At 38.4% G+C, this 27,069-nt stretch overlaps 1 protein-coding gene across 1 annotated transcript in view; it reads left to right on the top strand.

Moving 5' to 3' along the window:
• rnf123 (ring finger protein 123) overlaps window positions 1-14,092 on the top strand; it is a 158,864-nt gene extending 144,772 nt beyond the window's left edge. The window contains exons 38-40 of the mRNA XM_077226997.1: window positions 10,536-10,621; window positions 10,970-11,068; window positions 11,325-14,092. Of these exons, the coding sequence (XP_077083112.1) occupies window positions 10,536-10,621; window positions 10,970-11,068; window position 11,325 (186 nt within the window). The 3' untranslated portion in view covers window positions 11,326-14,092. The remainder of the gene's footprint in view (window positions 1-10,535; window positions 10,622-10,969; window positions 11,069-11,324) is intronic.
• The last annotated feature ends 12,977 nt before the right edge of the window (window positions 14,093-27,069 follow it).

Below are 27,069 nucleotides of genomic sequence, written 5' to 3'. Positions count from 1 at the left end.
ACCTCTGTTAAACCAGTCCCATAATCTCATCAACATTACGAAAGGTAGAGACAACAATCTACTTGGATATGAATAATTCAACATTATTTTCTTTTTCTGGAAATGTCTTTTTTTTTTAGTATCCATCTCCTTTAGGACAGCCACACATCTTAAATAAGCATCTCTGTGAAATTATTATTTGATTATTTGCTGTTTTGATTGTGGGTGGTGATGGCGCAGTGGATAAGACACATGCCTTTGTTGTGAGAGACCTGGGTTCGAATCCACTGTGAGACACCAATGTGTCCCTGAGCAAGACACTTAACCCCTAGTTGCTCCAGAGGCGTGCGACCTCTGAAATATAGCAATTGTAAGTCGCTTTGGATAAAAGCGTCAGCTAAAAAAAATATATATAAAAAAAAAAATATGAAGCGCCTGTAAACAAGCCTATAAATGACTGAATCGTCACACTGTCTGCTTCATAATTGCATGTAGTTTACATACATGAGTGAGTGAGTGAGTGAGTGAGTGAGAGTGAGTGCGTGAGTGAGTGAGTGAGTGAGTGAGTGAGTCAGAGTGAGTGCGTGAGTGAGTGAGTGAGTGAGAGAGTGAGTGAGAGAGTGAGTGAGTGAGTGAGTGAGTGAGGCAAGTGAGTGAGTGAGTGAGTGAGGCAAGTGAGTCAGAGTGAGTGAGTGAGTGAGTGAGGCGAGTGAGTGAGTGAGTGAGTGAGTCAGAGTGAGTGAGTGAGTGAGTGAGTGAGTGAGTGAGTGAGTGAGAGTGAGTGAGTGAGTGAGTGAGTGAGTGAGGCGAGTGAGTGAGTGAGTGAGTGAGTGAGTGAGTCAGAGTGAGTGAGTGAGAGTGAGTGAGTGAGTGAGTGAGTGAGTGAGTGAGTGAGTGAGGCAAGTGAGTCAGGGTGAGTGCGTGAGTGAGTGAGTGAGTGAGTGCGTGAGTGAGTGAGGCAAGTGAGTCAGAGTGAGTGTGTGAGTGAGTGCGAGAGTGAGTGAGAGTGAGTGCGTGAGTGAGTGAGTGAGGCAAGTGAGTGCGTGAGTGAGTGAGTGAGTGAGTGAGTGAGTGAGAGAGTGAGTGAGAGAGTGAGTGCGTAGGCGAGTGAGTGAGTGAGTGAGTGAGTGAGAGAGTGAGTGCGCGAGTGAGTGAGTGAGTGAGTGCGTGAGTGAGTGAGGCGAGTGAGTGAGGCGAGTGAGTGAATGAGTGAGGCGAGTGAGTGAGTGAGGCAAGTGAGTGAGGCGAGTGAGTGAGTGAGTGCATGAGTGAGTGGCTGAGTGAGGCGAGTGAGTGAGTGAGGTGAGTGAGGCGAGTGAGTGAGTGAGTGAGTGAGTGCGTGAGTGAATGAGTGAGGCGAGTTAGTGAGTGAGGCGAGTGAGTGAGTGAGTGAGGCGAGTGAGTGAGGCGAGTGAGTGAGTGAGTGAGTGAGTGAGTGAGTGAGGCGAGTGAGTGAGTGAGTGAGTGAGGCGAGTGAGTGAGTGAGTGAGTGAGTGAGTGAGTGAGTGAGGCGAGTGAGTGAGTGAGTGAGTGAGTGAGTGAGTGAGTGAGGCGAGTGAGTGAGTGAGGCGAGTGAATGGGTGAGTGAGTGCGTGAGTGAGGCGAGTGAGTGAGTGAGTGAGTGAGTGAGGTAGGTGAGTGAGTGAGGCGCGTGAGTGAGTGAGTGAGGCGAGTGAGTGAGTGAGTGAGTGAGTGAGTGAGTGAGTGAGTGAGTGAGGCGAGTGAGTGAGTTAGGCGAGTGAGTGAGTTGGTCGAGTGAGTGAGTGAGTGAGTGAGTGAGTGAGTGAGGGGATTGAGGGGAGTGAGTGAGTGAGTGAGTTGCTTGAGTGAGTGAGTGAGTGAGTGAGTGAGTGAGGCGAGTGAGTGAGTTGCTTGAGTGAGTGATTGAGTGAGTGGGTCCAGTGAGTGAGTGAGTGAGGCGAGTGAGTGAGTGAGTGAGTGAGTGAGTGAGTGAGTTGCTTGAGTGAGTGAGTGAATGAGGCGAGTGAGTGAGGCGACTGAGTGCGTGAGGGAGTGAGTGAGGCGAGTGAGTGGGTTCGAGTGAGTGAGGGGAGTGATGTGAGTGAGTGAGGGAGTGAGTGAGTGAGTGAGTGAGTGGGTCGAGTGAGTGAGGGGAGTGATGTGAGTGATGTGAGTGAGGGAGTGAGTGAGGCGAGTGAGTGAGTGAGTGGGTCGAGTGAGTTAGGGGAGTGATTGAGTGAGTGAGTGAGTGAGGCGAGTGAGTGAGTGAGAGTGAGTGCTTAAAATTAAAATTACCTATTAAAACCTGGATCAAATTATATAATTCAATAATAAAACCAATTATTTTACATGGATGTGAAATTTGGGGACCAGTACAAATTTAAAAAAAATTGGGATAAAACACCAGTAGAAAAATTACAATTGGAAATTGCCAAAAATATTTTAGGGGTTCACCGAAACACATCCACTGCCGCCTGCAGGGCTGAGCTAGGCTTGTACCCGCTGAACATCGAGATCCAGAAGAGATGTGTTCAGTTCTGGCATCACCTCCATCAGTCTGATCCAGAGTCAGTCCAATATAAAGCCCTCCTCACCAATGAAAGCTCAGCAGAACCTCCTCCTCTAAACACACTCGCTCTTCAACTCCTCCATCAGACTACTCCACCGGCTGACCACAGCTACAGCCCCAAAACTATTGTTAAAGAAATACACACACATCTAAAAGACACTCATGATCAATCACTAAAAGCTCATTTTGACCTCCAGAATAAATTCCAATGTTACTCGACCCTCAATAGAACCACTAAATTGGCCAGTTATCTATTTATTAAACATGTTAAAGAAAGACAAATCCTCTCCAAATACAGATTAAGTGACCATGATCTAGAGATAGAGAGAGGAAGACATAGACAAACATGGACAGAGAGAGAGCAGAGGATCTGTAGACACTGTGATCTACAGCACATAGAGGATGAGGAACACTTTCTGAAGGAAAAATGTCCTTCTTACTCGGAGATGATGTTAATACAGCTGCACTAGCGGGTAAATATGTGCTAGCTATTCACAACGCCAGAGACAGCTAATTCTCTAGAGTGATCAAATGTATTTATTTATCTATTTATTAAGATAGATTGTGTTTATCTATCTTTCTATTTACAATGCTACATATGACATGATTTATACGTTTACTGTTTGTTTTATTATTTATATACAATATGTTGATGCTTTGGCAACATTGTGTTACACAGTCATGCTAATAAAGCTAATTTGAATTTGAATTTGAAATTTGAGAGTGAATCAATGAGTGAGTGAGTGAGTGAGTGAGTGAGTGAGTGAGTGAGTATCATAGAAGCCTACATAGGACACGCAGTTTGGAGAATGGAATGACATGGAATATTCAGGCATTTGGCAAATTCAATTATAGACACACAATGGTTATATTTTTAAATGCTAGTGAAAGTTTCACAGATACTTTTCAAAACTCAGTTAGATCCTTTTAACTGTATTTTCATAGAAATAAACAACAGATTCTTGATATTATTATTCATCTTTTTTATAGAGCCATCCAGTCCTGTGACCGTTGTTTTACAATGTATCCCTCCGTGTCTATGATATATTGTCTCAATTTCATGAATTTTAGTGACCAGGTGGCTTTTTGTTCAAGGTCGTATGGCAGCATATCTAATCATACATAGAGCACTGAACGGTAGTGTACAGCAGTAATGCCACTTCAGCGTATTCCCTCAGACTGGAGAGGGGATATATGACCTGTGGCAATGAATAAATGGAGTCGCCAGTTCCTGCTGATCTCTGCAGGTTACAATTCCATTTACTGTAGAAATGGAGCTTTATCGGCAGTTTTCACAACAAAACAATCTAAAATGACAGTTTTACATGAGCATTCTTTAAAAGTGAGGTGTACGCATTCAAATAACTCGGTGCATATTTTTCCAAAATATTTATATCTATATAAATTATAATATATAATATAATATAAATATGTATAATATAAATAAATTTCATATATTATCATGTTTTTTGTCTGTAAGAACTTGTTCTGCCTCTGAATCAACTTCTCTTTTCAGTTAATGTCACCAAGGAATTGTTTGTAATGATTTGATTCAGATTTCCAGTATTTTTTTGTTTTTGTTTTTTAGAATGGCTGTTATTCTCATTCCGATTGGTAAACCTCAATTTGGGATTGCCCCTTTCACACATAAAGTCTTTACTGTGTATTTACCGATAAAGTAATTTGGGTAATTTTACGGTAATTTACTTGGATTACTGTCTGAAAGAAGCTAATGCCAAAGTTGGTTGTCAATAGTGTTGCAATATGCAATATGAAGCACAGCTCACACTGAAGTCACTTTCAAACTAAGCAGCTTTCTGTTGGAATATTATATATTGGAATAACTGGATTTCGCCTGCGAAATTTCACCAATTTGACTGCACCTTCAGTCACACAGTCCCATCTTGGCGTTGACTGATTACTCAGTTAATTTGCTCTCACAGACTAGAACACCAAAACGAATTGAGTTCTTATCAGGCCACCCTGAACCAAAATGAACCAGGCCAGTCAAGGTCACTGTCTGCTCCTGCAAATTACCTCGGGATAGTGGATATCTTCCCTCATTACTCAGACACAAGATCTGAAGGTAATAGCTCAGAAGAGATGAACTTGGGAGGGGGTAAATGAGATTTTGGGGCTTGTATTTCCTTCATCTCAGCTTAGAGACCAAACAGAAACCCAATCATTCCCCTTGGTACAAAGTTTGACTTTGAGAATGGAAGGATATTGGGGAAGACCAGAAATAAAAACAAAAGGCCCCGTTCACGTCAAAGAATCGCACAAAAAGCTGATGAAGAACCCGATAGCCCTGCTATCTGCGTAACTGAGGATATATCAATGGTTTACTTTCCAAAATTGCTTGTGTCAGCACAGTGCCCTTTAAAATTAACTGAAGCTCTGCTCTCCGACGCACGTTCTGTTTTTAATCAGTTTGGCTGGGTCGGACAGTTAAACTATTCATGTTAAAAGGATCCCAATAACTTGAACCTGTCCTCTGCGCCCTTGGCTTCCTTTCATACAGGTCTGTCAATCAAGTACTGTCCGTCTACAACATCTAATCATTGTTGAGGCCTCAAAGAATTGTGGAATGGGGGTTTGAGTACTAGAAAATATAGATTGTAACATAGATTGGTCAGCCATTATGTTTGAAATGAGAAGTACTATACATTGTTTATCAAATATTTTTACTTAATAACTAATCCTTTCAGCTAGCAAAAAGTGTCTAGCACCCATAGTTGTATATAACATATCGTCACTGTTGGGTAGAAACCTTTTATCTCCATATATTGACTTTTTTTCTATAAATCATTACTGTTAGGGTTAAGGCTTGCATTTGAGCTTGATTTTGGTAAAATGTTTTGGTAATGACACAAGTGTCTGACCGCAAATAAAGCCACAATACCAACTTTGACAATGCAGTGTTTAATTATTATTATTTTTAAATACTTAGTGTACTTGGAGAATACTAGCATTTTTGGAGATATGAGGTTTCCGGCCGACAGCGATGATATATTCCCATATTTAAACCTGTTCCACTGCAGATTTCCCCTAAACTCATAGCATGAAATGTGCACAAAGTGTTAGTTTGGTTATTTTACATATGTCATTAAATTGCTAAAGAAATTGTTGTAATAATATTATACAAAATAATAAATTGTCCATTATTATTATTAATAGTAGTAGTAGTAGTAGTATCAAAGTAGTTAAATATCGGCTATAATAATTGATCTGGCCAAAATATTGATCTATAACTAATTTACACATGCTAAAGTTTCCACATGCTATTCGTAAAGTTGGATGTTTGTGTTATACTACGCATAAATGTGACATCACATTGTACAGAAAATAAAAATGGTTTGTTCTATGAGACTGTTGAGGTTTTATGAGGATTTATAAAAAAAAAAGTGTATTATTATGTTCAAATGTCAAAAATGTAATTTTGCATAATAGGTCCCCTTTAAAGAATTTTAGTATCAGTCATATCAAATATTGAATTATTTAACAAGTTATCGCACATAGCAGTTTTCTTCAATATTGTGCAGCCCTAGATGACAGTATATGATTCTGGCTGGTTGGCAGGGATGGAGTCCTGTCTGCTCTTCTGTCATTGCAGGCTTTCCTCCGCACTCCCCATGAAATCAGTACAAAGAACTCAATCAACACTTGCAGCCATGTTTCTCTCCTTCCCAGCTGAGGAAAGCCTTGGGATGAAAGGGTCGAGATTACGGGATTCTCGTGTGACTCCGGGATAAAAGATGGAAGGAGAATATTCATCTCCCTTTAGTGTGGCTGCTTTTGGAAATCTGTCTATTGGGAGTCACGAGGCCAACTGACAGGAGTTGGTCTCGTGATAGATTTTTGGATTAGATACAAATCTATTTTTATTAATTGCTTGCCAAAGACCTAGTACTGCCCCAGCAACCACATAGCAACCAAATAACAACCAACTAGAACACCCTAACAATTTTTCACAGAAAAGCAACACACATTTTATTTAGGAAGTGTAAAAATTAATTTTGTGTGAACCTACAGTTTCTATAAATATTTCCCTACTTTTCTAAGGTTTTAATTCAAGTTTGGTGCCACTTAAACACGTTAACGTCTTAGAGAGAGGTAGGTGTTTAATAAACATAGGTTCAGGGCATCAGATTTGATTTATTTTTTTAAATCAATTTCATTATCAATTGAATCTTCTGTTCCCCAGTGTTACATACAAAAGTGAGTATGTCGGGGTCACCAAAAGGGAATAAGCATCTTAAGACCTTGTCTTTGTACATGTGTGTTCTAGTTTGTTGTCATTTCTGAAGGCTTCTGTCACAAAGTGCTCCTAAACAAGAAGGTTGAAGATCCAAATGCAGTATTTATTGAACAGGGTAATCCAAAGACGTAATCCAAAGTACAGGCAGGCAGTCCATACAAACAAACACAACAAGGCAGGGAACACGGGCAAAAGAGTAATCCACGGAACAGGCAAGAAATCCAAAACCAAGAGACATGAAACCAGGGAGAATGCTCGGAATTGCAGTGTAACATTAAAAAAGACTTTACAGATAATGAATGAGAAAACCAGGCTTATATGGGGTGAGCTAAACAAGATAATGAGACACAGGTGAATGTGATAATGGATGTCCGTCCGGGCAGTGAGTTATGGGAGATGCAGTTTGTGAGGGAATGACAATAGTATGATGTGGAGGGCTCAGATTTTGTTCCAGCCAATATATATACACTCAATTATTTTACTTTTTTTAAATAATTTACTTTATTACCAATTTATTAGGTACACCTTTCTAGTACCGGGTTGGGCCACCTTTTGCCTTCAGAACTGCCTTATTTCTTCATGGCTTAGATTGAACAAGGTGCTGATAACTTTCTCAGAGATTGATGATGCAAACCTCCCTTTTCAAGGAACCAGTTTGAGAAGATGTGGTCATAAAGGGATGGACATGGTCAGCAACAAAACTCAGGTTGGCTGTGTAATTTAAATGATGCTCAATTGGTACTAAGGGGCCCAAAGTGTAGACAGAAAATATTCCCTAGATTATTACACCAGCAGCCTGAACCGCTGATACAAGGCAGGATATATCCATGCTTTCATGTCGTTTACACCAAATTCTGAACCGACAATCTGAACGTTGTAGAAGAAACCGAGACTCATCGGACCGCCAGTTGCATAAACCTCTAAGACTAGTCTACAAGTTAGACATCAATTTTTTTTTCATTAAGACTAATTCAGTTACATAAAAAACATAGATTGGCCTAATTTGTTACTGAAAAGTAAGACTGACTGCCCCTGGCTATCTGCTAGTGGGTCATACTAGAACTTAACACACTCTCTTAACACAATGGCTATGTTTATGCAACCGGCCCGACCATGTTTTTTCAATCTTAAATTGTCCTGTTTTGGTATGAAATGTAGCCTCAGTTTCCTGTTCTCAGCTGATGGGAGTGTCACCGGTGTGTCTTCTGCTGCTGGAGCTCTTCTGCTTCAAGGTTGGACGTGTTGAGTGTTCAGAGATGCTCTTCTGCTTCATGGTTTGACGTGTTGAGTGTTCAGAGATGCTCTTCTGCTTCAAGGTTTGACGTGTTGAGTGTTCAGAGATGCTCTTCTGCTTCAAGGTTTGACGTGTTGAGTGTTCAGAGATTCTCTTCTGCTTCAAGGTTTGATGTGTTGAGTGTTCAGAGATGCTCTTCTGCTTCAAGGTTTGACGTGTTGAGTGTTCAGAGATGCTCTTCTGCTTCAAGGTTTGACGTGTTGAGCGTTCAGAGATGCTCTTCTGCTTCAAGGTTTGATGTGTTGAGTGTTCAGAGATGCTCTTCTGCTTCAAGGTTTGATGTGTTGAGCGTTCAGATTTGCTCTTCTGCTTCAAGGTTGGACGTGTTGAGCGTTCAGATATGCTCTTCTGCTTCAAGGTTTGATGTGTTGTATGTTCAGATATGCTCTTCTGCTTCAAGGTTTGATGTGTTGAGTGTTCAGAGTTGCTCTTCTGCTTCAAGGTTTGATGTGTTGAGCGTTCAGAGATGCTCTTCTGCTTCAAGGTTTGATGTGTTGAGCGTTCAGAGATGCTCTTCTTCTTCAAGGTTTGATGTGTTGAGCGTTCAGAGATGCTCTTCTGCTTCAAGGTTTGATGTGTTGAGCATTCAGAGATGCTCTTCTGCTTCAAGGTTTGATGTGTTGAGTTTTCAGAGATGCTCTTCTGCTTCAAGGTTTGATGTGTTGAGCGTTCAGAGATGCTCTTCTTCTTCAAGGTTTGATGTGTTGAGCGTTCAGAGATGCTCTTCTGCTTCAAGGTTTGACGTGTTGAGCGTTCAGAGATGCTCTTCTGCTTCAAGGTTTGATGTGTTGAGTGTTCAGAGATGCTCTTCTGCTTCAAGGTTTGATGTGTTGAGTGTTCAGAGATGCTCTTCTGCTTCAAGGTTGGACGTGTAGAGTGTTCAGAGATGCTCTTCTGCTTCAAGGTTTGATGTGTTGAGCGTTCAGAGATGCTCTTCTGCTTCAAGGTTTGACGTGTTGAGCGTTCAGAGATGCTCTTCTGCTTCAAGGTTTGACGTGTTGAGTGTTCAGAGATGCTCTTCTGCTTCAAGGTTTGATGTGTTGAGCGTTCAGAGATGCTCTTCTTCAAGGTTTGATGTGTTGAGTGTTCAGAGATGCTCTTCTTCTTCAAGGTTTGATGTGTTGAGTGTTCAGAGATGCTCTTCTGCTTCAAGGTTTGATGTGTTGAGCGTTCAGAGATGCTCTTCTGCTTCAAGGTTTGATGTATTGAGTGTTCAGACATGCTCTTCTGCTTCAAGGTTTGATGTGTTGAGCGTTCAGAGATGCTCTTCTGCTTCAAGGTTTGATGTATTGAGTGTTCAGATATGCTCTTCTGCTTCAAGGTTGGATGTTGAGTGTTCAGAGATGCTCTTCTGCTTCAAGGTTTGACGTTACTGTTGTCTTTCTATCAGCTGAACCAGTCATTCTCCTCTGACCTCTGGCATCAACAGAACTGCAGCTCACTGGATATTTTCTAGAAATGGTTGTGTGTAAAATTCCCAGTAAATCAGCAGTTTCTGAAATACTCGGACCAGCCTGTCTGGCACCACAATCATGCCACATTCAAAGTCACTTAAATCACATTTCATCCCCATTCTGATGCTCAGTTTGAACATTTCTAGATGCCTAAATGCATTGAGTTGCTGCCATGGGGACCACTGACAAAATTACAAAAAGCCCCATATGATCTCCATTAAAGTGGTTCATATGACTTCAATTAACCCAGAGATTAGAAAGAAATTAATGGATTTATAGATGTTTTGTGTGAAGTATTCCTTTACCGTGCTGTACTCTCTCCTGCCTCGAATGTGTAGTAATAAGGTTTATGCATTAATTAGATGCTTGTATACTAATGAAGCTCCATTAGCCCATTTTTAAGGGGTCAGGGTTCAAGCTATTTTCTCTAGCTACTAATTACAAAAAAGTGCATGCTGTGCAGGTGAAAATCTGTTAGGTCAAATGAGGTCTTTTGTAGCACAATAAATTCTGGTTAATATTAGTTCGCTGATGCATACTTGGAAAATACTGTAAAAGTAGGACATCATCTGGACACCTTTGACATTCGGGGTGACCCGATGTCCCAAAAATTCACTAAAAAAGTGTTTGGCTGTTCACTGTAGGATAAGATATAACATATTTCTAACATATTTATAGATGAGTTTAGCAGGTACATGATGATGAGTCATTAAATATATGATTATTAAAATACTATAAAGCTATTTTAGTTGTTATAGTGCAAAATTAAAATGAAATAGTAAATTTTATTAATAGTCTGGGTAGTGTATTTTTTATTTTTTTTACTCTGTCTTTAAATAAAACTTTAATTATATAACATATCAACATTAAATTAATTCAGTCCAAAGACAAAAACCCTATTCGGTCATTAATGTCCTTTTCTGAACAGGATGATATTGATTCTGGAATGTCTTACAGGAAGTCAGCGCACAATGTATTTGCTTCTGAAATGTATTTAATCACAATCTCTCTCCTTCACAGCCACCCAGTGAGGATGATCTCTGCCCGATCTGCTATGCACACTCCATATCAGCCATCTTCAAGCCCTGCTCCCACAAATCCTGCAAGTGAGTGGTTGCCAAACACTATCAACACTATTCATTCCTCCATTTAGGAGATTTACATCATGCTGTTAAACGCTTCTATTCATTACTTACAGTATATATAACATAAAAACAGCCTGAAATACTAGCACTGGATAAAGTTGTGGTCTCCACCCTGCATTGAAGATGTCACGATACAAATATCATAAGTTTGAGCTTGAAAACTGTGCTCTCAAAATTGAATCCGTTCACCTTGTTGGTTTGTGTTGGAGTTGCTTACATTGTTCCAGTGAAGCGTAGCACGGATTACATGCGCTGTGACGTGACTCAGCACTCTTTAAATGATTAAATGTCACTCTCTTTTTATTTCAGGGCCTGTATCAATCAGCACTTGATGAATAACAAGGACTGCTTCTTCTGCAAGGCCACTATCACTGGAGTGGATGATTACACCAAACCAGCCAGCTCTTAGTATGCCCTTCACACACACACACACACACACACACACACACACACACACACACACACACACACACACACACACACACACACACACACACACACACACACACACACACACACACACACACACACACACACACACACACACACACACACACACACACACACACACACACACACATTCGGTGTTCAAACATTGACATTATGTACACTTTCCCCAAAGACTTGACATATTCAGGTTGGACTCATACTGTTGTCCCCACAGAACATCAGGTCTATATACGAACCGTATATAGTTGCTGTTGGCTCTGCCAGCATTGCCCGTCTGTACTGGCATATCTTAACATGCTGTCCTCTGACGACTGGAACGAGGCCTTGAAAGGCAATCGTTCTTCCAGGTGTCTTTGTGATGAATGGATGAGATCTTGTTTAGAGCCGCACGCTCGCGGTGCTTCTGAACGAAGCTGACGAAGACGGTCTCAATCTCTTCCCGTTTCTTCTCAGCTCATGTTCTCAACTTAATCTCTTCTTCTCTCCTTCTGTCTGAACTATTTTTGTCTCCTCTTTTCTCATCTCGTCTCTTGCCATCTTCATGTTTCATCTCATCTCCTCTATTCTCATATCACCGTTTAGTCTCGTCCCACGCCGTTTTGTCTCTTTTTGTCTCATCTAATCTTCTCTCCTCTCCTTTAGTATCTGATCATCTTCTCGTCTCGTTTCATCTCCTCTCCTTCTCTGTCTTTTCATCTCATCTACTTTAGTCTCCCTTCTTTCTCATATTTTCTCGCTTCATTCATCTCTTTTGTCTCTACTCATCTTCGATTTTCATCTCATTTCTTCTGTTCTTTTATCTTTAGTTTTGTCGTCTTTTCCTTTGTTTGTCTCTTCTCTTTTTGTCTTTTGTTTCTCACATTTAGTCTCTGCTTTTCTCATTTCAACTTTTCTTCTGTCCTTTCATCTGTCCAAAATCAGTTTCCTATTTTCAAATTTTTTTCCTCATGTTTTTCTCGTCTCATATTTTCTAACATCTTGTCTCTCCTCATCTTTATATCCGTTTCAACCCATTTCCTCTTCTCTATTCTCCTATTACTTTAATCTCATCTTGTCTCCTTTTATTTAATGTTTTTTCTCATCTTTTTGTCTTGCCTTAACTTCTCTCGTTTAGTCTCTGCTCATCTTTTCATTTATATCTCCTCCTCTCTCTTTTCATCTCATATTTTTAGTCTCTTCTCCTTTTTTCATGTTTTTCTCATCATGTCGAGTCTAATGTTGTCACGAGTCTTTTCTCACCTTCATATCTCTTTCATCTCCTCTTTTCTGTTTTCCTATCCCCTTTTAGTCTCTCATTTTCTTCTCATCTGTTTTCATCTCACCTTCAATTCACCTTCTCTTCTCTTCTCTTCTCTTCTCTTCTCTTCTCTTCTCTTCTCTTCTCTCCTCTTTTCACAAACTCTGGATAAAATAGTATCATATCAGGAAGTCAGATATAAACTCAACACTAGTGAGGCAGTTTTTCACATCACTCTCTGTATTTGCTAATGTTTTTTTATACTCGATACTGACAGCCATATTTGACACGGATGACAACATGTAATATCACACTAAGCAGAACCTACAATCACGCCTGATTATTGTACATGATTTTCTACATCAAAATAACAAAGGAAGAAGAAATGCATCTACTCAAAACTGTTACACACACCTGTCATACGGTATATGGAATAAATGTGTTTTATTAAGGATTTGTAAAGCATCATACAAGTTCAGGACAGTTTACATGGAGATATAAATGCAATTTGATCCATGGGATTGAGATAACAGTTCACGTTTGAGAGAAATGCTTTGATTCTGCACCAACACTTGTTGGTTCTGCTCACCGCTACATTTCTTTTCTATTCCGACGGCTTCCACGTTTGATCTGTCTTCATACTTAATGTTCTCAAACAACCCATAGCCTTCTTCATACCAAAATCTTTCCTTCAGTCTGTTCCATTAGGAGTGCCTAGACTGCTGTTCTTGTTACTGAACACCAACAGACATCTAGATTTAAGTGCTTTGCTGTTGTGTGCATGGGGTTAGCTTACCCAGAATCCTTTGCTAATGGATTATGTTGCATCTCAGGCTCTGCCTGCACTCAGAATCCACGGCCTCACCACAGTTCCCTTATAAAAGGATATTCAGCTATTGACAAAAGCAATTTTCTACACTGAATACAAGTGTAGTGGCGCGACTCTTGTTTTAAAACCCACAGATAATTAGATTGGTGTTGAACCTCACCGTTGACTGTCACAAAACGATACGCTATTGTCAAAACAACCAGTACAGGATTTCTTCCAAAGTTATCATTCGCTTCTTACTAATGCACACACAGACTGTTTATTCAAAACACAGCCAATTTCCCACCACCGATAAACTTCCAAACACTGTATAGAAGTGATATGTATGAATTATCAAAACCAAAAGAGTATTTGGGTCACTACTTCTCTTATGTGGACTGTTAAAGCATTTCTCACAGTGTGGTGTAATATTGTTTTTAAAAAGGGGGTGCATGATATGAATTTAGGACCCCTCTCTATAGTTATGTAATGTGTGCGTGTGCGTGTGCGTGTGCGTGTGCGAGTGCGTGTGCGTGTGCGAGTGCGTGTGCGAGTGCGAGTGCGTGTGCGTGCGAGTGCGAGTGCGAGTGCGTGTGCGTGTGCGAGTGCGTGTGCGTGTGCGAGTGCGAGTGCGTGTGCGTGCGTGCGAGTGGGAGTGCGTGTGCGTGTGCGAGTGCGAGTGCGAGTGCGAGTGCGTGTGCGTGTGTGCGTGCGTGCGTGCGTGTGTGTGACTTTAGGACTTTAATTTAAGGTTTTCCACTCTCAGGCATCTGCTATTGTTGTCAAAGGGAATTTTAGATTAGTTAAGCAATATTTAAAGGACTGTTGATGTTTTGTTGTGTTTAAAAAGAGAGGACATGGCAACTTTTGGTTCTTTCACTTTTGTGAGAGTGTACATGTATTGATGTAATATTAGCATTAAATTATTTATCCTAAATGTTGTCTGGTGTGCTTACTCTAGTCACTTTGTGCATATTGGGTTAATAAGCATATTTAATTAAGCAAATATTAAAAAATGTCCCAAATTCATTCCACCCTGTTACTACATGATTTCCACCCTGTTTAAAGAACATTATACAATGATTTGGACCTTTTCCACGGCATGAGGAAAGTTAAGTAAAATCTAGGTTACACTTTATTTTGCAGTGTTGCATGTTACATGTTGTTACTGTAGTAATAACTATAAATTATGCATAACTACATGCAACTAATCCTAAAACAAACCCCAAACCTAAACCTACTGTAAGTACTTGCAGTAAATTATTATTACTCAGTACTACAATGTATAATTACACAAGGACATCTTAAAATAGTGTAACCAAATCTTATATTGATATGTACTCATTGAAATTGACTTAATTCATTCAACTTACATACTTACATTATTAAAATGGTTTTCTTAGAATAACATTGGTAACAGTTGAATAATTGAGTTGAATGAACGAAGTCTATGGGAAACTTGTGAGTTTTATATTGGTTTTGGTCATCTTAAATAATGAACGTTTAATTACAACCTGCAACCCTGTTTCTTACAATCCTGTTAACCATTTTTGCATATTTTTATTTAAATGCCTCATTTAATCATGGATTTCATTAATATTTGTATCCAATATATTATTATTATTTATATTATTAAGTGGATTGATAGAAAGTAATAAAATCAAACCAAGGTTTTATACTATACTCAGTTATGTCCAAAATATGGGTAACAGGGTTGAAAAATGGCCAAACTTTAATAAAAACTATTTTATATGAAACTTATTACAATAACATATACTTATAGAATGAATACAACAATGTGTTTGTGTTCATAAATAAATATAAAAACAATTTTGACCTCCTGAAATTGAAAAACAACATTGTTTCAGTTATACATTGTTGAAAAATTGCAAAAATAAAAGTTTTTAAAAAGAATTTCAAACCTTATTTTGGTAACATATATTTTTTTGTGACATAGTTAAATGTTACTACATATTTACTATAGTAATAACAGTAAATGATGCATAATTACAAGTAACTAACCCAAAACCAAACCCTGACTGAAGTACATGTAGTTAATGAATATTACTCTGGACAAAGTAACTAGGTCACCTTAAAATAAAGTGTAACCCTTATTTTTTACCCTATGTTAAAAGGGTTTCTACAAGATCCCTTTGCAATGACAAGACTGTGTTTAACAGAAGTTGGTGTTTGGTTGTGTGGAAATTGATTTGTAGCGATTTCTTTCACTGGCTTTTGTTCATCTCAAACATTACTGAGTTGTAGCATAACCTTGTCAGACAGTAACACGCGTTCATTTTTAATGACAGCAACCTTGGCAATGCACAATAGCTGGTGGGCACAACATTCCTGCTGTCTGTGCCAATTCAGTGCTGTAAATAAGAGATGGTGTTTGTAACCCAAGGAGGACGTCTGCTTTTGAACTCGCCTTTCTTCCCGATCTCCCTGGAATAAGGTCGGTACAGGATTGTATATACTAAAGAAATGTCAGCGCCAAGCGGCTTTGAAATGATGGCCTAGCTTGGCCTTGTTGAGCTGTGTTTGCTAATGTTTTTGCAGTGAAAGAGTCTTTGGGTATGGAAGGTGCACAGCAATGAAGGATCGATTGTAAAAGCCTGTTATCTTGGCTTCGCTGAGCCGCGTCGCTTTTACCACAGCTGGCCTTGAATTAATAAACGCTGATTTAAAAGCTTACTTTTGTACACCTTGTATTACCTCCATTGCAGGTTTGTAAAAGTGTTTTTCTCTTTTTAAGCAAAAAGAGTTTGTTTCAACATCGTTATTCTAGTAGTATGTGAAGATTTAGTACATTAAGTTTGCTTCTAGCACACTTTTTGTTTACTGTATAATTAAATTGATGAAATATACAATATCATTGCATTGATAGCATCTAAAACTATTTTACATATGAAGAAATGTGTGTTCTTATTGTGCATTTGTCAGCATTTTGCATACAGATAACTTTGATATAATTTCAGTGTTTCCATCCACCTATTTTTATGCGCATTTTGGGATGGCGCATTAAAAAACTTCTGATGGTTATTTTTATGGACAATTTTCGATATTTAGAATATGTGGATATTTTATGTTTTGGTGTCAGCATCTAAAACGACAACTTTTAATGCAATTTTAACAACGTAAAATATGTTGATATATCTTTTACATATAAATACCTTTAGAGATGTACATTGTGTTCGTAATTTTCAGTGTTAAAATCAAATGCCTACATGTTTTCATTATCAACTTTAGAGACATATAATTTGTCGGTATTATACATTTCAATGTCTGCCTTTTATGTAAGATCAACTTTGAAGTCATACAGTGTGTTGAAATTTGACATTTTAGCACACATCATCTCATTTTAATTTAAACTTTTTTTAACTTTCATTATAAATTTTAATAGATTGATACATACATTAATATTGTAAGTTTTAGATTTAGAATTTTAAAACATAAAATTAAAACACTACTTAGAGATGTGTAATATGTTAATATTAAATGCCTTGGTGTAACAATTTTATGTACAGAACTTTAATGATGCATTGTGCATTTTAGTGTTGGCATCTAAAACCTAAACTTTTTATATGCACAAATAATGACATAAAATGCATTGATAAGGTAAAGTGTTTTGTGAAAAATATACAGTCTACACACACACACACATATTGCACACTGAACGGCATTATAGAGAAAATAGTTGTGCCTTATGAGATCTGTGTTGTCATTCATAAAAGGACATCATAGGCCCTACCTATTAAACAGCGCGTCTGTCGTAACTCCACTGAAATCTCCATGCTAAGCAAGCGTTCACAATATAACAACCATCTGCAGTTTTTACACGTTTTTAAACGAATTACATATGAGAAATATTGATATTGATTTTGTATAAAATAATCATCAATCCTATTGTTTTTCAGTAATTGCGCACACAGCGCGATTCTACTATGGAAAAGGCACACGGGGTCAGGACAGTTAGAGTCTCGTGTGTAAAGCAAATGATATGATAATATGATTAATCATATATATTATGATTAAAATGGAATTTTGATTTTGTGACAAATTCTCAGTCTGTTATTTTTACACAAAAATCGCTGCAAAAGATGCTTTCCAACAGGTTTTATCGTAGTTTTTGTCCAACTCCATTGACTTGTATTGGATGTTCTGTGCGGTAACGGTATTACTCCGCCGCCGGAGACGGAAATGGGGTTGTTTGTATTCTTTCTGTAGTCTTCCAGTCGCGGTATCCTAGGCTACGCTATCCAAACATTGGCAAAGGTGCATTATCGCCACCAACTGGGCTGGAGTGTCTATTATTCAAGCTCTCAACAGAAGAATGTCCGGTTGTGAGGCGTTTGGAAAAATAGGTCCACAGTTTTACAACGAATGGTAAAACACCTGTTGGAAAGCATCTTTTGCAGCGATTTTTGTGTGAGCATATCAGTGAACACCCCAGATGATTCTTCCAGTGCCCCTATGAAACCATTGTTGAGGTGGGGGATGAGTGCTAACACAGAAACCTAAAATTCTCGGGACAGCAGCATTTGTCCAAATTTCAATCTTAAGCGTTCTATTTCATCAGAAATGATCTTACAACAGGGCTTTAAGTGTAAAATACCGAACTTGTCCTTTAAGGCACGAGTAGAGTAACGGTGATAATATGGCTACGTAGCCTACATCAAACACGTTTTTCTATTAAGGGCAGCCTACCACACCATTGATGTGAACTTAGCTATACATGCCATTTACGTCAGAGGGAGCTATTTCAGGCCCTGTAGAGATTTAGTGAAATGCCCATACTTTTTTTATTTTGCTACTTCGCCATTTTGAATTTACACATTTCTCATATTTGTGTTATTGCTACTATTTGTGTTATTGACCTTTCAGTAATAAAAAAAAGACTTAAGATTATTGTGGGAGAATTTTTGTATTTTCAATATACTAATTACTTGTATTTTATTTAAATACATTTTTCACATCAGTATTTTGTTTTTTATTTTGTGACATTTCATGAGCCAGTATTTGTATTTTGTAACAAAATAGTTTTTGATGTATTTGTGCCCACCTCTGTTTTCAGTGTTAAAATCTAATGCCTAAATGCTTTCATAAACAACTTTTAATACTTCTGATCATGTATATTCAGCAACTTTAAATCTGTTCAGTACAGTGAAATTACATTTTACAATATAATAAAGTTCTAATTGAAATTGTACTTTTTGATACATTGCTAATTTGTGTTTCATTGTCAACATTTATTGTGTTGATATTTTACATTTATTTTTCAGTGTAAAAAATGTAAACTTTCCCTCGCAATGGCTTTGAATATGAATGAGATCATCCTGCGACATCTGTGTGTTTTCTGTATTTTTCTTTCTTCCTATGACAGATAGTTGAAAGACTAGAAGATTTAACCCTGCAGTCAAAGGTGGAGAGAAAAGAAAGGGTCTTGAATCCGCGGGTGGGATCTCTTCCCATCCCATCCTCACTGCGCTCAATTCTGCAGCTTTCCATTGATCTACTGCCTAGAAACTAAACCCCACGCCGGCGGGGTGCTTGGGGCTTATAGATCGCCTTCAAAAATAGCCTCATTGGAGGGCAGGAGGACGGGACAAAGGGTCCGGCAACCAGAGAATCTTCCCTCCCCAGGGCAGGCCACCGATAGCACCCCGTGTGTATTTATAGATGAACAACAGCAAACCTGAAGCTGGATCAATACACTCGTGACGTGACATGATCTGCCCGAGAGCCCGGCTGAGAGTGTACGGGCCCCGGGGACACTGAACAGGGAGAGATCTCTGTACCTGCGAGGAGGAGGGGGGAGGCAGAAAGAAATCTGAAAGATGTAAAGCTAAATTGCAAAATGGCATCTATATAATTGTATTCTTATTCACTCTAATGTATATAATCTATAATCTGTATATAAAAATATAATCTAATTGCATATAGCCAGGCCTTAATTCTCTGAACATACAATGACCGTCTTGAAAGAGTCCGTTTGAGTCTCCAATTTGTCATTCTGATCTCAACACGGATGTAAACAAAAAGCATCGTTGAATTGTGTAATGCTGCCCTCTAGAGGTACAGGTAAGAAGTGCATCCATTAACTCTCTCGAACATTATGGTTGCAATTATTATGAGTGGGTGCGACCGTTTTTAACTTGAATGTGTGAGACTTCCGGTGTCATTCGCTTCCAGCGCTATTTTTAATCAAGGTCGAGTTACTGTTTACTGTCTCCCATTGGAGAAATGTGTCCTGGATGAGAGAACTGCTGCAACATACATCATTCAAACATTAAAATCCATTTCACATAAAACACTCTTTCCTAAAAAAAAAAAAAAACTAAAAAAAAACACTTTTAGTTAATAAATTACCTAAAAAATATGTAACTCCTCTATTTATATCACCTCTAATCTGCCAACAATACGTGCTGTTGTATATCACCACTTTACTGAAGTTGCTCATTAATCAAATGTAGGCCTATTGACAATGGAAGAAACGAAAGGTTGTAGCGATTATGCTTGCATAATGGGACCATGTATCCCAGAGTTCATCAGCACATACTCTGAACACAACACACATGTGAAGGGTCCACTGAAATCTTATTGGCCTGCCGTATCATAGACATCTCAAAAATATCTTGTTTTCCTCAATTCCATAATTTTTCCTGCTACTCTGACCAAGCTATAGTTGAGCTTTCATTTTCACCGTTAGTTTCCCAAACCAAATGATGATTCTGTAGGGGATTATTGCTACTGACTCTGAATAATCTAGGCAACTTTTTCCACTCAGAAAATGCTAGTAAATTTACAAAGATTTGCCAAGTAAAAACCTAAACATATTCATCAGTAGCTTTAATTAGAAAGCGTTAAGTTAAATTTTACTTGGAATATGGAATTAAGTAAACTTTACTTAACCTAGTTAAGTGAAAGTAACAAAGAAAATAAGTAATTTTAACTTGGCTAGTAAAAGGTTGAATAATATCAATTTAGTTGAAATTTCCTTTGCATTACATTTCACTCAAACAATTTTATTGAATTATACCAGTCACTTATAGTAAGTGTTTTACTTAGAGTGTGTAAGTAATTTATACTTCATCATGTCAGATGTTAAGAATGATGTGAAAATGCAAAGACCTCAATACTTGGTAGACAATACACAATGACGGTAACATTTGATGGATCGTTTTTGTGTTTGAATGTGTCATTTTGAATAGAAAATTTACTCGAAATGTAACAAAATGGCAAGTTACTAAATCCTGACAACAAAAGCAATGATAAAACAGTGTAAATACTGCTGGAAACCAGTGAAAAATGAACCTCATTAATTATTCAAGGTCCAGTGCATGATGGGAACCCCAGTGTCAGAAAAGTTGAGTAATTTTTACTTAATTTTATTGAGTTGATATTTTCGCTTTCATTTCTACTCGCTTGACTTAAGTACTGATATGGAATTTACTTAGTTTTTTTTATTCTTGCCTGAACTAACTTTTTCTTGTAAATTACATTGTTTTTTTTAAAGTAGTATTCACGTTACCAAAAAATCATTTTTTACAGTGTTGTTTTGTCCTGTTTGTCGAAAAAGAATAATACCAATGTATCAAAGAAGGATTAACCTTTAAATGAACTAGTTTCTCCAGCAAAGTATGCGGTTGAATCGTGTTGAACGCAGAACTAAAACTGATAAAAAGCAGCCTATAGGCAAGCGAACTTTCCAGATGCTTCAAAACAAGGTGCATTAGTGTAGAAATGGCATCATTAGTACAGTGCTTACTCTTGTATGCCAACTGATAATGATCTAAGGATCGCTCCACTTGCCTTCGCCTCTCCTCTGTAATACGTTTTTCTAATAATTTCATGACATTGGATGTCAGGACCACAGTCCTATAGTCATTATCCTGAGGGTAAGAATTTTTTGAAGTTGTAATTATCATCGATTTTTTCAAAGCTCTGGTACTTTATGCAAGTCAATAGAAAGCTGTAAAAGGTTATGCCAGGCTGGTGTGAGTTCCTCAGCTGATGTCTTTAAAAGAAACTCCGACATATAGTAGGCCTACCATCTGGCTCCATTGCTTTGTTGGAATGTACAGTTTTAAAACCCCTTGTAACAGCCCCCAAATATCATAGTATTCTGGCATTACAGCTATTATAATTTACTTTACTTAATATTTCACAGCATTTATTTAAAAGGATCAATCTCAAATCTGCCCTATCGATTTCATTGCACGCGAACATTGCTTTTTTTTGGGGGGGGGGGGGGGGGGGGGGGGGTCATTCGAGTTCCACAATGCTTTTGTTTCTTATTTTGACAGATGTTGTTCTTTATATTGTGTCTGTGCTGACCTCAGGTGCTGGTTAAGGTCCTTTTGTGCTGACCTAAGTCCCACAATGTTCCCCGACTTGTACTGTTTTCTTCCTTTTTGTGCAGTCTTTAATTCCCAGTGTTATATATAATTTGTTGTTCGGATACATCCTCACGACTCTGAGGTAATTGAATCCACAAAAAAGGAAATATATGCCGTAATTGATTCAGTTATAATATCTATATTTGCATCCTGATAAAAAATGTCCCAGTCTGTTATTTTTATGTTCTATTATGACTTAGTATGTCAATTTCGATTTTTGACTTTTAAAGTCATTATTTAGACTTTTAATCTCATATTTATGACTTAGCAGAGCATGTTTTCTGCATCCATCACGTCGGATCTGATAACATCTATATCTTTTATACATGAGGTATAAAAGAACAAGGAATTCTGTTTCTGCGTAGATAATAATAAATTATTAAAAAAGTACCATGGTGTGTCAATTTAGTATTAATTCTGTGCCATGGTATCAACATTTTTTTCAACTGGCCCTGTTTTAAGAAACTCTAGATCTTTACTGCTCTCTGCTGTCAAACCAGCAGAATCGCACTAACATAATGCAGCAGACACAATGGTTTTTATTAAAATCAGCATAAATTATAGGCAGTACAACCACGGTAAATCATAAGCATACATGCTTTAATATACACAAACAATAAATAGAGAGAAATGTGCTTAATTGTTATGCAAATTGTTATCATTATCCATGATTAACCTCAAACAAGGCAAAAGCTGCAATAACAAACACAATATAATGCAAATTAATCAATCAATTATAAAATGATCGCTTTATGTATAACAGGTGAAAGTGTTCAGCATGATAGTCTCCAGTAGAGGGCAGTGATCAGCGCTTTCTGTGGTGCTGAATCAGAGATAGATGATCAGCGCTTTCTGTGGTGCTGAATCAGAGATAGATGATCAGTGCTGAATCAGAGATAGATGATCAGCGCTGTCTGTGGTGCTGAATCAGAGATAGATGATCAGCGCTGTCTGTGGTGCTGAATCAGAGATAGATGATCAGTGCTGAATCAGAGATAGATGATCAGTGCTGTCTGTGGTGCTGAATCAGAGATAGATGATCAGTGCTGTCTGTGGTGCTGAATCAGAGATAGATGATCAGCGCTTTCTGTGGTGCTGAATCAGAGATAGATGATCAGCGCTGTCTGTGGTGCTGAATCAGAGATAGATGATCAGTGCTGTCTGTGGTGCTGAATCAGAGATAGTTGATCAGTGCTGAATCAGAGATAGATGATCAGCGCTGTCTGTGGTGCTGAATCAGAGATAGATGATCAGCGCTGTCTGTGGTGCTGAATCAGAGATAGATGATCAGTGCTGAATCAGAGATAGATGATCAGCGCTGTCTGTGGTGCTGAATCAGAGATAGATGATCAGTGCTGTCTGTGGTGCTGAATCAGAGATAGATGATCAGCGCTTTCTGTGGTGCTGAATCAGAGATAGATGATCAGTGCTGTCTGTGGTGCTGAATCAGAGATAGTTGATCAGTGCTGTCTGTGGTGCTGAATCAGAGATAGTTGATCAGTGCTGAATCAGAGATAGATGATCAGCGCTGTCTGTGGTGCTGAATCAGAGATAGATGATCAGTGCTGAATCAGAGATAGATGATCAGTGCTGTCTGTGGTGCTGAATCAGAGATAGTTGATCAGTGCTGAATCAGAGATAGATGATCAGCGCTGTCTGTGGTGCTGAATCAGAGATAGATGATCAGTGCTGTCTGTGGTGCTGAATCAGAGATAGATGATCAGTGCTGTCTGTGGTGCTGAATCAGAGATAGTTGATCAGTGCTGTCTGTGGTGCTGAATCCGAGATAGTTGATCACTGCTGAATCAGAGATAGATGATCAGTGCTGTCTGTGGTGCTGAATCAGAGATAGATGATCAGTGCTGTCTGTGGTGCTGAATCAGAGATAGATGATCAGTGCTGTCTGTGGTGCTGAATCAGAGATAGATGATCAGCGCTGAATCAGAGATAGATGATCAGCGCTGTCTGTGGTGCTGAATCAGTGATAGATGATACAGCACTTAATACTTAATTGGGGCTCCTTTTGCCTGAATTACTGCAGCAATGCAGCGTGGCATGGAGTCTGTGGCACTGCTGAGGTGTTATGAGAGCTCAGGTTGCTCTAAAAGTGGCCTTCAGCTCTTCTGCATTGTTGGGTCTGGCGAATCGCATCTTCCTCTTCACAATACCCCATAGATTTTCTATAGATGCTGGCCAATTAAGAACAGGGATACCATGGTCCTTAAACCAGGTACTGGTAGCTTTGGCACTGTGTGCAGGTGCCAAGTCCTGTTGGAAAATGAAATCTGCATCTCCATAAAGTTGGTCAGCAGCAGGAAGCATGAAGTGCTCTAAAACTTCCTGGTAGACGTCTGCGTTGAGCTTGGACACCAGAAAAACAGTGGACCAACACCAGCAGATGACATGGCACCCCAAACCATCACTGACTGTGGAAACTTTACACTGGACTTCAAGCAACGTGGATTCTGTGCCTCTTCTCTCTTCCTCCAGACTCTGGGACCTTGATTTCCAAAGGAAGTGAAAAATGTACTTTCATCAGAGAACATGAAACAACTTTGGACCACTCATCAGCAGTCCAGTCCTTTTTGTCTTTAGCCCAGGCGAGATGCTTTTGACGCTGTGTCTTGTTCTAGAGTTGCTTGACACAAGGAATGCGACAGCTGAAACCAATGTCTTGCATACGTCTGTGTGTGGTGGTTCTTGAAGCACTGACTCCAGCTGCAGTCCACTCTTTATGAATCTCCCCCACATTTTTGAATGGGTTTTGTTTCACAATCCTCTCCAAGGTGCGGTTATCCCTATTGCTTGTACACTTTTTTCTACCACACCTTTTCCTTCCCTTCGACCCTCTCTATTAATGTGATTGGACACAGAGCTCTGTGAACAGCCAGCCGCTTGTTGACCTTTTGTGTCTTGCCCTCCTCGTGCAAGATGTCATTTTTTGGTCGTCTTTTGGACGGATGTCTTCCCCATGATTGTGTAGCCTACAGAACTAGATTGAGAGACCATTTAAAGGCCTTTGCAGGTGTTTTGAGTTAATTAGCTGATTAGAGTGTGGCACCAGGTGTCTTCAATATTGAACCTTTTCACAATATTCTAATTTTCTGAGATACTGATTTTGGGGTTTTCATTAGTTGTCAGTTATAATCATGAAAATTAAAACAAATGAACACTTGAAATATATCAGTCTGTGTGTAATGAATGAATATAATATCTAAATTTCACTGTTTGAATGGAATTACTGAAATAAATCAACTTTTTGATGATATTCTAATTATATGTCCAGCACCTGTATATACTTGTTTCATCATCACCATCATCATCTTCTGCTTCTTCTTTTTCCTAATGTCTGTTTCAATAGGAAATACATCAATGTCAAGTCATTTCAGAAGTGATAAATGCCCCGAATGCAGTGCGTGTGATATTTAGATATTTTATTGGAATGACAGGACTGATATTATGAGAAATATTTCTATCACTTTTTGTTTCCAAACTCCCAATTTTTCTAATCAAGTCTCTTTTTGTATCTCTCTCTCTCTCTCTCTCTCTCTCTCTCTCTATATATATATATATATATATATAATAAAGGGATAGCTTACCCTAAAAGGAAACAATTTACTCACCTTGGTGTCGTTCTAATGCCATATGCCCTTCTTTCTTTTACAAACCATTTAAAATAATCTCCTGCTCGCGCTCGTCCATATATTGGCAGTGAAGAGCGGTCAATAGCGGTCAGCATCAAGCTTTCTAAAAAAGAAGCAAAAGTTAATTTAAACAAAATTTAATGTATTATTTAAAGACATTTTTTGACCTTAGCTGTTGGTCTTCTGCACGACTGCATGTTCATGAGACTCACTCCGACTCACCCAGAAAAAAAAACACACAAAAGTTGTAAGAAATCAAGACTAAGAAAAAACAACAACATGAAATACAACCAGTGTATCTTCTTCTCTGAGGTGAATATATCCGTTGTGTTATTCGCAACAAGAAGTTATCGGGTTCACATCGGTCAACTGTCATCAGACAAACGGAGTTCCGGTAATATTTGACATTTGTGTGCGAATGCAAAAAGCATTGAATTTATTTTTCCTCCCATATCATTTTTTTCCCACCACCATGTCCTATGTGGGGCTCTGTACTATTTACTGCCATTATATGGACGTGGACGAGCGTCCCTTTCATCTCCCTTTGTGGTCCATAAAAGAAAGAAAGGCATACAGCATTAGCACAACACCAAGGTGAGTAAACGATGACTTAATTTAATTGTTTTAAAGGTGAACTAACCCTTTTAAGCTAATATAAATAGAAAGATTACTCGTTTATCTTTTGTTTAAGCATCGAGCTCAAAGTGAGGCAGTGAAGAAGAGCTACAGCTGTAGACTGAGGCCGTCATGAGTGATTTCTCTCTTTTATGTTTCTTTTATGGAGGGGATTATGGCTGTAGGAGATGATAAGTGACTTTATTGCTTTCCACTTCACAGGTAATAATAGAGGAGTTGAATATGATCAGTCTTCAGAGAGACTGACGGTGCTAGAAGAAGTTACTGCAAACCTTCTCGGTAACACTAACATGAATCATACAACGATTTATTAAGATTATACCACATTAAAGTGTTTATTAATGCATCTTTCATTCTATCTCTAGCATTCTGTTCTTCTGTATGCATTGATGCACAATCATCCCTGGAAACGAAATGTGGATTAGAAAACCTCCGCTGAAAGCTTACCTGACAGATGATAGTTTAATAATAACGTCCAAACATGTTATTGATTCGTGTTGGTTACAGTGAGATGTTTAGCAGGGCAGAATATTGACAGGTCCTCGTCATCTTCACATGTACAGCATGACAGATTTGAAATCGGCGTCTCCGGCCTCATACAGCGCAGAGGATAATTGTAGTGTTAATGCAGGGACTCCCTCAGGACCGCAGTGCATTATGGGTGGAATAAAATGAATGAGAATGATGTAACACCTGCCTTAGATAAACGAATATTTGGATTTGAAATGTCGCATGGGAAATGTTCCTGTCACTGTGACTTCAGCATCACTTGCATTGTGGCAAGCTCAGTGAAAAAATAAAATCGTTAATGATTGTGGGAAAGCAAGAATAAAGTTGATTTAAGAATACATACTTCATTCAATACTGAAAATTATTAAGAACCATGGTTATATCAATAATGTGATTTAAAAATGTAATTGATAATAAAATAGTATTCAAATAAATAATAAATTAATAATTGGCCACAAAGGTTACAAAACACAGTCACTAATATTAGAATATCTATTTTAATAGAGATTTTGGTATTGTTTACCAATATATTTATAATTTAGAAACTTGAAAAAAACTTTTATGTTAGATGTGATTAATATATATATATATATATATATATATATATATATAAAGCTTGAATATTGATGATAAATGAATCATAATAATAAAAAAAAGTTAGTCAGACACTTATATTTAAAAAAATCCAGAAAAAAGTTTATTAATATAATTTGCATTTAGACACT

This window comes from Siphateles boraxobius, unplaced genomic scaffold (assembly GCF_051911475.1).
Source record: "Siphateles boraxobius isolate OS27281-9 unplaced genomic scaffold, OSU_SipBor_1 13, whole genome shotgun sequence".
Lineage (NCBI taxonomy): Eukaryota > Metazoa > Chordata > Actinopteri > Cypriniformes > Leuciscidae > Siphateles > Siphateles boraxobius.
The sequence above is the reverse complement of the archived record's forward strand: the minus strand, read 5'-3'. Positions and strand labels throughout refer to the sequence as shown.